Here is an 11,255-nt window from a genome sequence, read left to right as displayed (position 1 = left end):
ATTTCTTTGGTGGGATTCATGTTTGACAAACACCAAGATTTCTTTATTTGAAGAGGTAATTCTAGCATGATCTGGATGTATTCACCAGAATTTGTTCAAAACTGGTTTAAAACTACTCTCAGTCATTCAGTGTTGATTTTGGGAGGGTATTTCAGATGAAGTCTCTGTTGGGCCACATATTTACAGAATAGCTTCAATAACAATTTGGATAATATAATGCATATTACATGTTCATAATATTGTGGAGGACATCAAGCTGCAGGATGTTTTGAGTACTTTGAAGGACATGGTTAAAATTGAAGTTGTTGGGGCTTTTTTTTTTTTAGTTTTCAAAATCATCAGTAGACTATTCTATGAAATTCTGTACTTTAGAAAGAAAGAGTGAAGCTAAAATACAGAATACCTAGATAAGCAGCCACATGGCAGAGAAGGATTTGAGACTAAATGTCAGTAAGGGCATTTGTTTTGGTTTGCATCTATTAATTCATTTGTATGTAGAACAGTGACTGTTATGCTTTGCTTGGTGCTGGTAAGATTCCATCTAGGGTGCGGGATAAAAAAATTAGACACACTTGCATGAAGACACTTTGGAGAGTCCTGCCTGAATACAAAACATCTCAACAGCATTGCTCTATGAAGAAAGCATTTAAAAATAGAGGTGTTTCTAGACCAGAAGATGATGACTGAGACAACACTAATAATTTTCATGTTTTTTTAGAAAAGGGAACACTGGTCACTTGTTTCTGTTGGCTAGCAAATCAGAGGATGAAGAGATCAGCTTTAATTATCAAAAAGATGATACTTGAAAAACTTATTTTTGGGTTGGAGAACATGGGGAGGGACATCTAGACATCTCTTGTTGCTGAGCTTACAAAAACATATATACATCAGATATACCTAGAACAGACTAATCTAAGTTCTTGTCAGAAGAGAAGGGTGGGATTGGTAAATTCTTGGTGTCTGACCTAGCCTTTCTTTTCCTTTGTTAAATACAGAAGCAGAAAAAAATTAAAACTACAAAAAGTGACAAAACATTGATTGATTGTAATGTAACTTGCTTATTACAAAATAAGCAGGTTTTGGAGCAGTGGGAAGGAGAAAGGGAAGTTCATTGTCAATACAGCAATTGTCAGGTTCTGACTGGGAATCATGCCAACTTCGATTTCTGCCTTAATTGTAATCCTGATGAGTTAAAGCTACCTAAGTAGATAAATTGGATACATGTAGCTTTACCCCTGTATTGATCAGGGCATAGATACATTGTTATTTTCAAGGTCATGTTTTTCTTGCAGTTTTAACTATGTGCAAAGTCACCTACTGAAAAAAAGTATCTATTGAATTACAGAAAGAGAAGAGAGTAGCATTTTTATTAACAGCAGAGTGGATATATTAATTTTAGAAAGATGAAGCATCTGTAACAGTTTAGGTAATACAGTTCTCTTAAAAATGGTACAAGGTGGAAAACTTGTTTTCTAGCCTTTACATCTGACACTTTTTTACTTTATGATGTGTGTTCAGGAAGTTTTAGTAGTCTCTTTTTAGTATGAAGTGTTTTCTGGTATGTTTTATGTTCACCAATGAAACTTCCTTCAGGTTCTTTTACAGTGATGTTTATATGTATTCCACTTCATTTTGAATTATCGCTGGATGGATGACTAAAACTTTATGGGAGCTAACTCAACAGAAGTACTTACTCCGATGATGTTCTAGTTGCAGAGAAAAAGGAATAAAGCTCTCCAAGGAAAGCAGGCTTGAGGGCTGCTTCAGAACAGGAAGCTTTTGTAAAAATGTGTATGATACTGCTCTTGTAGACTTATAAAGATGAGAATGTTGAATTGCAGTTGCAGACAAGCTTTGACTCCCACTACGTTGAAAAATATGTATGCTTTCCTTAAATTGATAATTTTAAAGCAAGATAAAAATTCTTTCATTTTTTCTTTTTTTTTTCACCTGTAGAAACCTTGCACAGTTGTGGTTAACTGCACTGCAGTTTGGCTAAATGGCATGGATATACTAAGCGTATGAGAATAGTTTTAGAATATATTCTGTACAGGTGAAAAAACATACGCTGGGTAACTTTAATATGCAGTTTTCATTGAAACTACTAATTTTGTAGGAAGCCAATGCTAGTTTGGTTTTCTAATTCAGTATTTTCTAAGATTTGCCTGCACCCATTTAGTAGATATCAGACTAATAAAATGTAAATGTCTAATCTCTAATTGCTAAATCTTTAATGCACCATTCTATAGAGATATTTATTCAACAGGTGTAAATACTTAAGGCAACAAAAATTCATTATGGTATTGAGAAGAACACTTTAATTGACTTAGCCATCTAAAATGTTCACTGTACATATGAAAGTTCTCATGTTTTAAACTACTCCTCCCCCTTTGTGTACATGTACAGTGGTTTCTCAGTACTAATTAAGCTCTTGCTTTTATCCTGCTCAAAAAAATCTGTTATGCTCTCTATATTAAATACATTGCATTCTCTTTTGGAGTAACTGATTTGTGCCTAATAATATGGCGGTATTCAGTATTTTTTTGGTTGTTTTATTGTTTGCTTGTTGGGTTTTTTCAGCATAGCATTCCTAAGATTAGATATTTTCACCAGGTCAGTTTGTTTTTTAAAAAAATCACTACTGTGTTAATATTCTCACAGCTTGCTCTTTCACTTCTCTATCAGGGTGATGCAACAAAGATGCCAGTTTCTGAGCAAATGGGGTAGAGTCCCTGCAGAGTGTAAAGAAAATTGAATCTTTACTGTATTGGTCCTGAATCATGGTGCCATCTTCATTGTTCACATTCTTCTTCAAGTTTGCTGCAAAAGCCAGGGATCTAAGCAGAATATCTCTGTTTATACAGTTGTCAAAAAGTAACAGCAATGATGGCACCTAGGATATTCAAGAAATAATCCATACTTAATCACCAGCAGTAAGTACATGTAATTAAATCTAACTTTAAAAAAAAACGGAAAAAAAAAATCTGCACTGAAACCTTTTAAAACAGAAACCCTATGAAATACCAGAACTCCATATGCTGTGAAAGCATACCAGAAACTTGCACAGCATGCACATTTCCTCTTTAGAAAAGACTGGCTTGTGCATCACAGGCTAATAAATGCTTTGTAGTTTCAATCTTCAAAATGTGGCTGTCTGGAAAATTCCCATTTGGAAGAGAGGGTCTGGCTTTCCTTCTCAATAATGTTGCTTTTGCCCTCTGCAGTGATCTGAATGTTTTTAAGTTAGCATATCTGATAAACAAGAAAAGGGTATGTTTTTAACAACTGAATATTTAGCTACCCTAACCTTTTTAATAATGACATTTTTAATAATGAAAAGCCAGTAGTATCTAAACCAGCTTTGCTCATGGCAGATAGCTCAAAAATAAAAGCCACTGCATTTTTTAAGAAACTTACTTTGGGGAGGGGGAGGAGGATATAGCACCATTCCAGCCCCTGATTCTTTGTTTTGGTGTGAGGAAAAGATGTAACTGAAATAAACCTGTACGCCAAGGCCAGCAATAGCAAATGTCAGATACAGTTCTCCACAAAGACGTAAGCAAATCCACAGGGACAGTTCACTTACAGTGCTCAGAGACAACAGTTTTATGGCTGCATTCAAGTAAAGGGGTGGGGATTTCAGTGGAATTGGGTCATCTTAGGTAGAGTATGTTAGCTATAGAAACGGCTGTTGAGAAGGATCATTTACAGCACTGGTTGCAGTTGATATTTGTTCCTGGTCTTCAATCTGTATACTAACTGCATGTCTGGAAATGAAGTTTTGGGTTTGTTTTTGAAACGTACTGGGGTACCTTATGTGTATTACATACAAAAGTTCATGGTACTACCCCTTTGGTGGAATGTGAAGGTGAGAACAGGCTTCTGCAAGTTGTCACTGATTGTTTGGAATGGTTCACAGCAGTATGACCAACCTTCCTCCAGTGCATAGGCCCTGTGACCCCTCAGCAAGCACGGTATCTGTACTACCCTAGCTCTGGAAGAAAGCTAGCCTGTGGAAGAATGCACCCTTCTACCTGCTGATTTTGACCAGGTACTACCTGAAATTTTACTCTGGCATTATATATATACCTCTAATACATTAAAATTCTTCCAATGCATGCACCTACCTACACACATACACATCTATAAATGCTAAAAATACAACGAAACAGCAAGAACCTTACTTCAGCTCTGAGGAGATGTCTTGTCGTGGCTGGGTTTGCAGATAAGTTCACAAGTACTTTCAAAACTTGAATCTGAAATAGGGAACATGCAAGTTCATTGCAAGCTCCAAAAACAGTAAGTACAGCAGTAATGGGCATCAATGTCAGCATTGACTTGGAAAGGAAACTGTAGAATGGGTCAACTAACATCTTGAGTTGCGTGCTTCAGTCTTTGGTATAGGAAAAAACAGCTTATGGAGTTACTAGCATGCATGTACTAAGAACTGACATTTTAGAAGCAAATTCAGTTTGACTTAAACATCAAACAAGGCAAGATACATACACAACTCACAGTAGGCAGAATATGGAATATTTTTTAAATGTACAGAGGATAGCTAAGTACTGTATTTAAAATGTGATCAGAAGCATATACAAATACACCTTTGTACTTTCCTGGACCTTGTGACACTAATCTTTTAACTAAATGCTAGGAAAAGGCCAAGTGCTACTTAATATACTTAACAGGTCTGTTAAGTTTAATGGAAATTGTTTTGAAAAACTGTTTTTGATCTGATAGAGCAACTAAGTGCGTTGATATTGATGGTACTGTGACATCTTGAATAAACGCTGTATTAGGTCCCTGTTTGAAGCTTTTCTCCTCTTTCAACATTACAATAATTCACAAACAAGCACAATTTCTCATTGCAGTCACTAGTGCTGAAAGAGATGTAATAAGCATAAGGGAAGAGAAATCCGTAACTTAGGTTATCACAGCTTGGCATATTTCCCTACAGAGATTCATGCATCAGTGAAGCCTTTCACGTGCAGATTCTCCTTGCCCTGCGATGCAGTAGCAACGTTTAGTGAGCAGAAGAGAATTCGGGAGTTGCTATAGGCATGGGACAACAGCAGTGCACACAGCACTGCTTTGGTAGAGCTCTAGTCCAGCAGTTCCACTATCGAGATTCTCTTCCTCCTCTCATCTGAATTTACATTGAGAAAGTAATACAGATCCATATTTTACAGATTTTATGCACTATTTGCTACTATTAACAAATATTTGATTTTCTAAGCACAGTCTAAACCATTTTACAAAAACAGTGAAAAGGAGGCAAGTAAAGCAGCTTCATAAAAGGTTTGTAACCCAGTACCTGTGTCCTTTCAGTTCCTTCTGAAAGCAAATGAAGAAAGCACGGAATTGAGTTTAGCATCTTATGGTGGTAGTTACTGGTAACAGACATATTTGTCAACAATCTGAGTCCAGCTAGCTGCAGATCAGAATTCAGGGGAGCTGACTCAATGTTCCTACAAACTTGTGTAATATACACCTGGGGGAAGAGGAAAGAGGATAAAAAGATAAGACATTTTTTTTATACAAGTAGATTCTCTATTCACAAATAGTATCAGTGGCCTAGCTACAGTAGCGTAAATACCTCTTGAACACCACTGGCTGAATACATATCCTGATCAAAGTTCTTGGAAACAAGTACTTTTTTGGTTTGTTTTGAATATATTCAAGCATTCTATTGGCGTGATAGAAGCAGACGTTACAGAGTTATGCTCACTAACCTTCCTGAACCATAAATTGCTCTGAAAACCCAAATTGCTTTGACTCCATCTCAGAAGTGGTACAGCTGCTCTAAGGAGTTATTTAAAAAAAAATCACTTACAGCAACTAACATCATCTTAAATGTTGAGAACAAGCTAAGGACAAGTCTTGGAATGAAATCCTTTCTTCCAACCGTGTGGCCCATTCACTGGAGTACTCCTCAGGAACAGTGATGACAACTGACATTAACAACTATTATTTACCATATTTTCTTCTGGATGACAGTATACAACGAATCTTGGAATCTTAACTAAGAAAAAAATTACTTTGCCTTTACCAAAGGAGTTGGTTTTTACCTATATGCCTATATAAATATTTGCTGTTGGCACTACTTTAAAAAAAGTTGTTCCATGCTAAAGATGCTGCAAACTACCATGTACAGTCAAACTGCCTTTTCATCAAGCTAATGAAAAAACTAGTAAAAATCTTCAAATCTGCATCAGCTCACTGCTTGGACACTTCTTGACCTATTGATTAATCTGATAATGTCAAAAATGGATGCTTTTTTGATGGTTGGTCCTTTCACATGCATAGCATCTACTATATTTTGCCAGTGGGACTTGTTATTGTTTTTACATGCTATTCTTTTAAAATGAAAGTATCACCCTGAAAAATTGGTCTCATACAAACCCAGGGGATCAACTACTGTTTTCTTCTCCCTTGCCCAAGAAGTCATGCTAAATTCAGTCTGTAATCCATCCTATTAAACAACCACTGCTGATGTTCTAGACGTGTTTCAAAATGATCTTGCCTCACATAATTTTACTATAAATTAGCAGCACAATCTCTGTTTAATAGCATTTGGTGAAAGCTGAACACAAACTGCCTAGTTTCCTAACCATCTTTTAAAAAAAGTGTCAGTGATACAAGGCATTTTTAAGTAATCCTTTTGGCCTTGGGACACACAGATCTTCCAGATCCGCTGACTTGTATGTCTAACATCAAAACATTTGGGCATCCTGGCTTATATTTAACCAATATGCTGAAAGCCCTGTACTATCTCCCGTGTCTTAATTACTTTGATTTTGCCCTTTAAAAAACTTACCTGTATCTCTTCCTGATTTTTAATATTCATACTCAAATTATTAAGTGCATTTAGTGCTTTTTCTTTAACTTTGGGAATGCAATCTGAAAGCATCCCTCCAATAACAGAAAGGCCATCCAAATTTCGGATTATATCCTGAAAAATAAAACAGATATTTAATAAGATTTTTAAAAATTTAAATTAAACGCTGAGGGCTCTCCTCAAAGTTTACATTTTAACACAAATGGAATGTGTGAATAAAGACTTCCAGAACAGACGGTTTAAAGAGAGTGTTTGCAGATATTGCTTTACTGCTTCAAAATTTAAATTAAGAAAGTAGTCCTTGCTTAGGGTCAAAGTAATATTTGACATTATTTGACTATGGCACAACACCTTTACTTTTAAAATCCAGCTGCAAAGCATGTTTAAAGCATTCTAGATTATAAAGAATCAAAGGTAATTATTGCATAATGACTTTATAGAATAGCTGAGCCAGGTCACAGTACCTAAACATCCTGACTGAACAGAACAGGATGTCAAGACACAGCTTTATATTATTATGAGTAGAAGTTCTAAAACTTTATCTTTCTTTTCCATTACATTTCATTTTATTTTTTTTTAAATCTTTCTCACTTAAGACTCTAACCATCACTGAAAAAAACATGTACTGTTTTCAAGAAAATGAAAAATGGGCCAGTGGGCCTTGGGATTCAGTTATGTTCTGTTCCGAGAGATTTATATTAAGAAAACAGTTTTGAGAAGCCAGAACAGACAGCTATCATAAGTGCCATACAAAAAGGAAATACAAAAACCAACCAAACAAAGCAGGACCCTGGAGATTAAACCTTTACAAAGGCATGAAAATCTACGTCCAGCTCAAAGTTTATCGGCATCGTATTTCCAATTGATTCAGAGATACCTGGATAGTTGGAAGGTTGCTAAGATGTAAATGGCATATAACTTTGTAAAGATAAAAAATTAATTTAAATTATCTCAATAAATTTCAGATCTGATCCTGAAAGTATTTAACCCTTCTCCAATTCAACCCTTTCATTAACATAACTGTAAGTAACAAAAGATCTATTTACAGCACTCTTAAAATACAGAACTCTGTACAGACTTTTAAGTTGTACAAACATTAAGCTCAGATAAATTCTGTGAAGCTGGTAAATTATATTATTTGGGTTAGCAGAAGTTAAGGCATGGACATAAAACAGATTTTCAAACACAAGCTATCCTAGCTCTCAGTCCTGTATCATTCTTCAGCAAAACAGCACCTCTTATCTTCCATACTGACTGGTATTGAAACAGTGGTGTTTTCTACAGAACAATACTTACTTGATTTACGGAGAAGGCAGCACTGTTGCTGAGAGTGATTAAAGCTTGCTCTTGAATTAATGGATCATCTGTGGCCTGGAGCAAATGAATAAGTTTCTGTAGAGCATCCGCATCCATGGTATGGGCTGATGCTGGAGGACTGTTGCCTGTCAGTATTTAAAAATGAAATACTTGATACCAAGTTTGAGACATTTCACATAGTTACCACTTAACTTTTTTACAAAGCAGAAGTTTAGTTCTCAGTTGTAGAACGTGTTGTTCTAAGTTTGATTGTACCCAACCGTCATATCATGTCAAAAAGTCTGGTGTTCTACAACAGCAAGACTTACATTCTTTTTCCCCTCCCCGAGTCCTCTGACTACCTCTTTTCAAAGTAGAAAATAAAAGGAATACATAACAAGAGCTTGAAGTATGTTACTCTTTGGTTAACCAACAGCAAAGCTCCCTTCAAAATTATTAGGAATATTCACCAATCATGTTAAGTTTTTACTTGTGTTCCCTGAAATGAAATGTGGAAATCTGTCTGGACACTGTAGGAAAACAAAACTTCTCACTTGCAGACTACTACTTCCAGAAATTATGATCATGTCAATTTGCTAGTACTGTGATGTCATTTGACAAAGTAACAGCCCCAGCATTAAGAACACTGGCAATCATGCCATCACTCAACCTGTGAAGGCTGAGGAAGGCTGTTTCTGAGTCAGGGTGATGTTATGGAGTACCTGACTTTCATAAAAGGGTGACACAAATGCCATCAAAGACCATTTCCAGCCAGGTTGGAGGCAGAACTATTTAGCTAGCTGAATAGCCTGAAGTCCCCATCTATGACTACTGCACTAGTCATAGATGACTTGAGATGACTTTTGAGAAGCTAACCAGTCCTTTATAATTCCACATGTTTGCTGCCATCACCTCACCAGGCAAACATCATAGTATTCTTGGGGGAGAGGAAATCAAAGTTAATTATGATAATCCATGAGCTGGCTTGAAAAACAAAATTGTTTACCCTCATCTCATCCTTGTCTAAACACTTGATTTAGCTTTGAATTATAGGGGGAACACAAATAACTTTAATAACAGAACAGCAAATCAGCCCATTAAGTACATACACTGATTGGACGTACGCTTTAGGAGACTTTAAAAAAAATAAATTGGGCTTTTCTAAAAATAAAACATGCCTAGAATCCTTTAAAAACATCGCATGGCTGTCAGAGGTCGGTAAGCAGTACTGTGGTATCCCCTCGCACAGGCAGCAGACCTGCCTCCGAGGCCACAGGCGGGCAGCAGCCCGGAGCCGCGCTCCAGAGCCGCGGGCAGCGGCCCGCCGGGAGCTGGAACCGCCCCGGGCCCTCCTCCGCGGTCACCGGCGCTACCGAGGCCCTGCCGCGGCCGCTCCGCCTGCAGCCGCGCCCCCGCCCGCCCTCACCTGACGGTGGGCCCCGGGCGGCCCCGCTCGCCGCCCGCCGCCCCCCCGCCGCCAGCCGCCACAGGCAGTAGCAGGCGCCCGCGCCGAGCACGACGGCGGCCGCTCTCACCACCGCCCCCCGCGGCTCCCCCATTCCCGGCGGCCGCCCCGAGGGCCCGCGGAAGCCACCGCCCCATCCGGCGCGGCGCCGGCCCCGCTTCCCTCCTGCGGCCGGGCCTGCCGAGGCGCTGGCGGGGGCGCTGAGCCCACGGCTCTGCGTGTGGCACTGGGGGGAGGCCTCAGCCTGCTGGGGGCAGCGAGGCGCGAACCCACGTAGCGACGATGCGATGCAGCTTGTTTTAAAAGAAAAAATAACCCGCGCCCCGAAGCCAGGCAGACCACCTGCACCCGGGACCGAAACAGGCTTCCCCTTTGGGAAGGCTGCTGCAGCCAGGCACCTGGGAGGAAAATAAAAATGCACTCTGTAGGCACTACGTTATTTGTAAACACATCAATTAGACCACATACAACCCCTGTAAACATCTATTTAAAGTTTTAACAAAATACAGCAATATATTAAAAACATACATGCTGACAGCATTTGCTTCAGGGGTATGTATACCTGCCGGGCAAATCCTTCCCCTGCTAGTGCTGTCTGTCCGTGTTGGCTTTAAATATTAACACAAGGCCACAGTTTCTCGGCTGCCATCTTAGCTGCTGCCCTCTCCGACACCTGCGTGCCTGCCAGGCCTCCGCGCTGCATGCCGGCCGCAGCAGCAGCAGCAAGCCCCGGGAGCGCTGCGCTCGGCTGCAGCCCAGGCCGGGCCGGAGGCCCAAAGCACTGGAAGGAGATGCCGCAGTCAGGGCTGGAAGGGCTCTCTGGGGCCCCTCGGGTAGCAGCTGGTAGATGCTCCTCTCCCGCCTCTCGGTACATGGCTGCCTCTCTACCGCTCCTTGCCCCGCTCGACGGGGGAGCGGGCACCCGGCTGGGGCGGGCAGGGGCGCGCAGCCGTCCGAGGAGTGAGGACCGGGCGCCTGTCCCAGCCGGCTGCAGGTGCCGCGCAGGGCGGCAGCGGGGACCGCAGGGCACCAAAGCCCGGGCAGCTCCAGGCCGCGGGCCCGTTGCTACGCGACCGCCGCCGCAGCTGGGCCCAGCGCCGCCATGGCGTCCCTCAGGACCGCCAGCCCCGAGCTCCGAGCTTACTTCAGCCGCCACAACCTCCCCGACATCTATGAGGTAAGGGCGGCAGACCCCGCGGCAGCGGGCGGCTCACGCATCGCCGCCCCTCGCCATAGCGAGCAGCGGAAGGCGGCCGCCCCCGGGACCCTCCGCCCGCCCCGGCCTGCGCTCCCGCTCTCTGCGCAGGCGCCGCCGCCGCTGGCGGGCGGGAAGGGGCGTCCCGAGCATGGCGGGGTCGGGCCGCGCCATGGCAGCCGCTGCGGGGAAGGCAGGCCCCTCAGCTGCCCATGGCTCTCCACCAGCCGGCCGGGCGCCCTCCCTGGTCGGCAGCCTGGTCTCCCCTGGAGCCGGTGGGACCACAAACTCCCCCGGTATCATCCGCGGGGGGCAGGCGACGCCTCCGCCCCGGGTCCCCCTTACCCCTCAGCAGTGCCCCGGTACCGCCTCGTTGGGTCGCTCAGTGTTGGCCCACCAAGCACCCCCAATGCTGCGCTCTCCTCGCGTGGGACATGTTTTTGTTCTGCTCCTTGTATTAA

The 11,255-nt window shown here is 41.8% G+C and overlaps 2 protein-coding genes across 6 annotated transcripts in view; one reads left to right on the top strand and one right to left on the bottom strand.

Annotated features, from left to right (window-relative positions):
- Positions 1 to 1,339: 1,339 nt before the first annotated feature.
- Positions 1,340 to 10,866, bottom strand: ARMC10 (armadillo repeat containing 10). Of its 5 annotated transcripts, none has more exons than XM_074869913.1 (6): positions 10,128 to 10,866; positions 8,135 to 8,280; positions 6,818 to 6,952; positions 5,315 to 5,491; positions 4,185 to 4,256; positions 1,340 to 2,893 (listed from the first exon to the last, which is right to left on the bottom strand). In XM_074869913.1, exons 1-6 carry the CDS (start codon positions 10,138 to 10,140, stop codon positions 2,639 to 2,641), a joined length of 798 nt encoding a protein of 265 aa, XP_074726014.1. In that variant the 5' UTR covers positions 10,141 to 10,866; the 3' UTR covers positions 1,340 to 2,638. The 5 variants fall into 5 exon arrangements, with proteins under 5 accessions (XP_074726014.1, XP_074726018.1, XP_074726016.1 ...); XM_074869917.1 differs by having other exon boundaries at positions 10,744 to 10,764; XM_074869915.1 differs by having other exon boundaries at positions 10,162 to 10,231.
- The window catches only part of FBXL13 (F-box and leucine rich repeat protein 13), a 98,550-nt gene continuing 97,996 nt past the window's right edge, over positions 10,702 to 11,255 (top strand). The window contains exon 1 of the mRNA XM_074869907.1: positions 10,702 to 10,776. Coding sequence (XP_074726008.1) covers positions 10,702 to 10,776 — 75 coding nt within the window. The remainder of the gene's footprint in view (positions 10,777 to 11,255) is intronic.

This window comes from Strix uralensis, chromosome 5 (assembly GCF_047716275.1).
Source record: "Strix uralensis isolate ZFMK-TIS-50842 chromosome 5, bStrUra1, whole genome shotgun sequence".
NCBI lineage: Eukaryota > Metazoa > Chordata > Aves > Strigiformes > Strigidae > Strix > Strix uralensis.
Note: the sequence above shows the minus strand (reverse complement) of the source record. Positions and strands in the feature narration are given on the sequence as shown.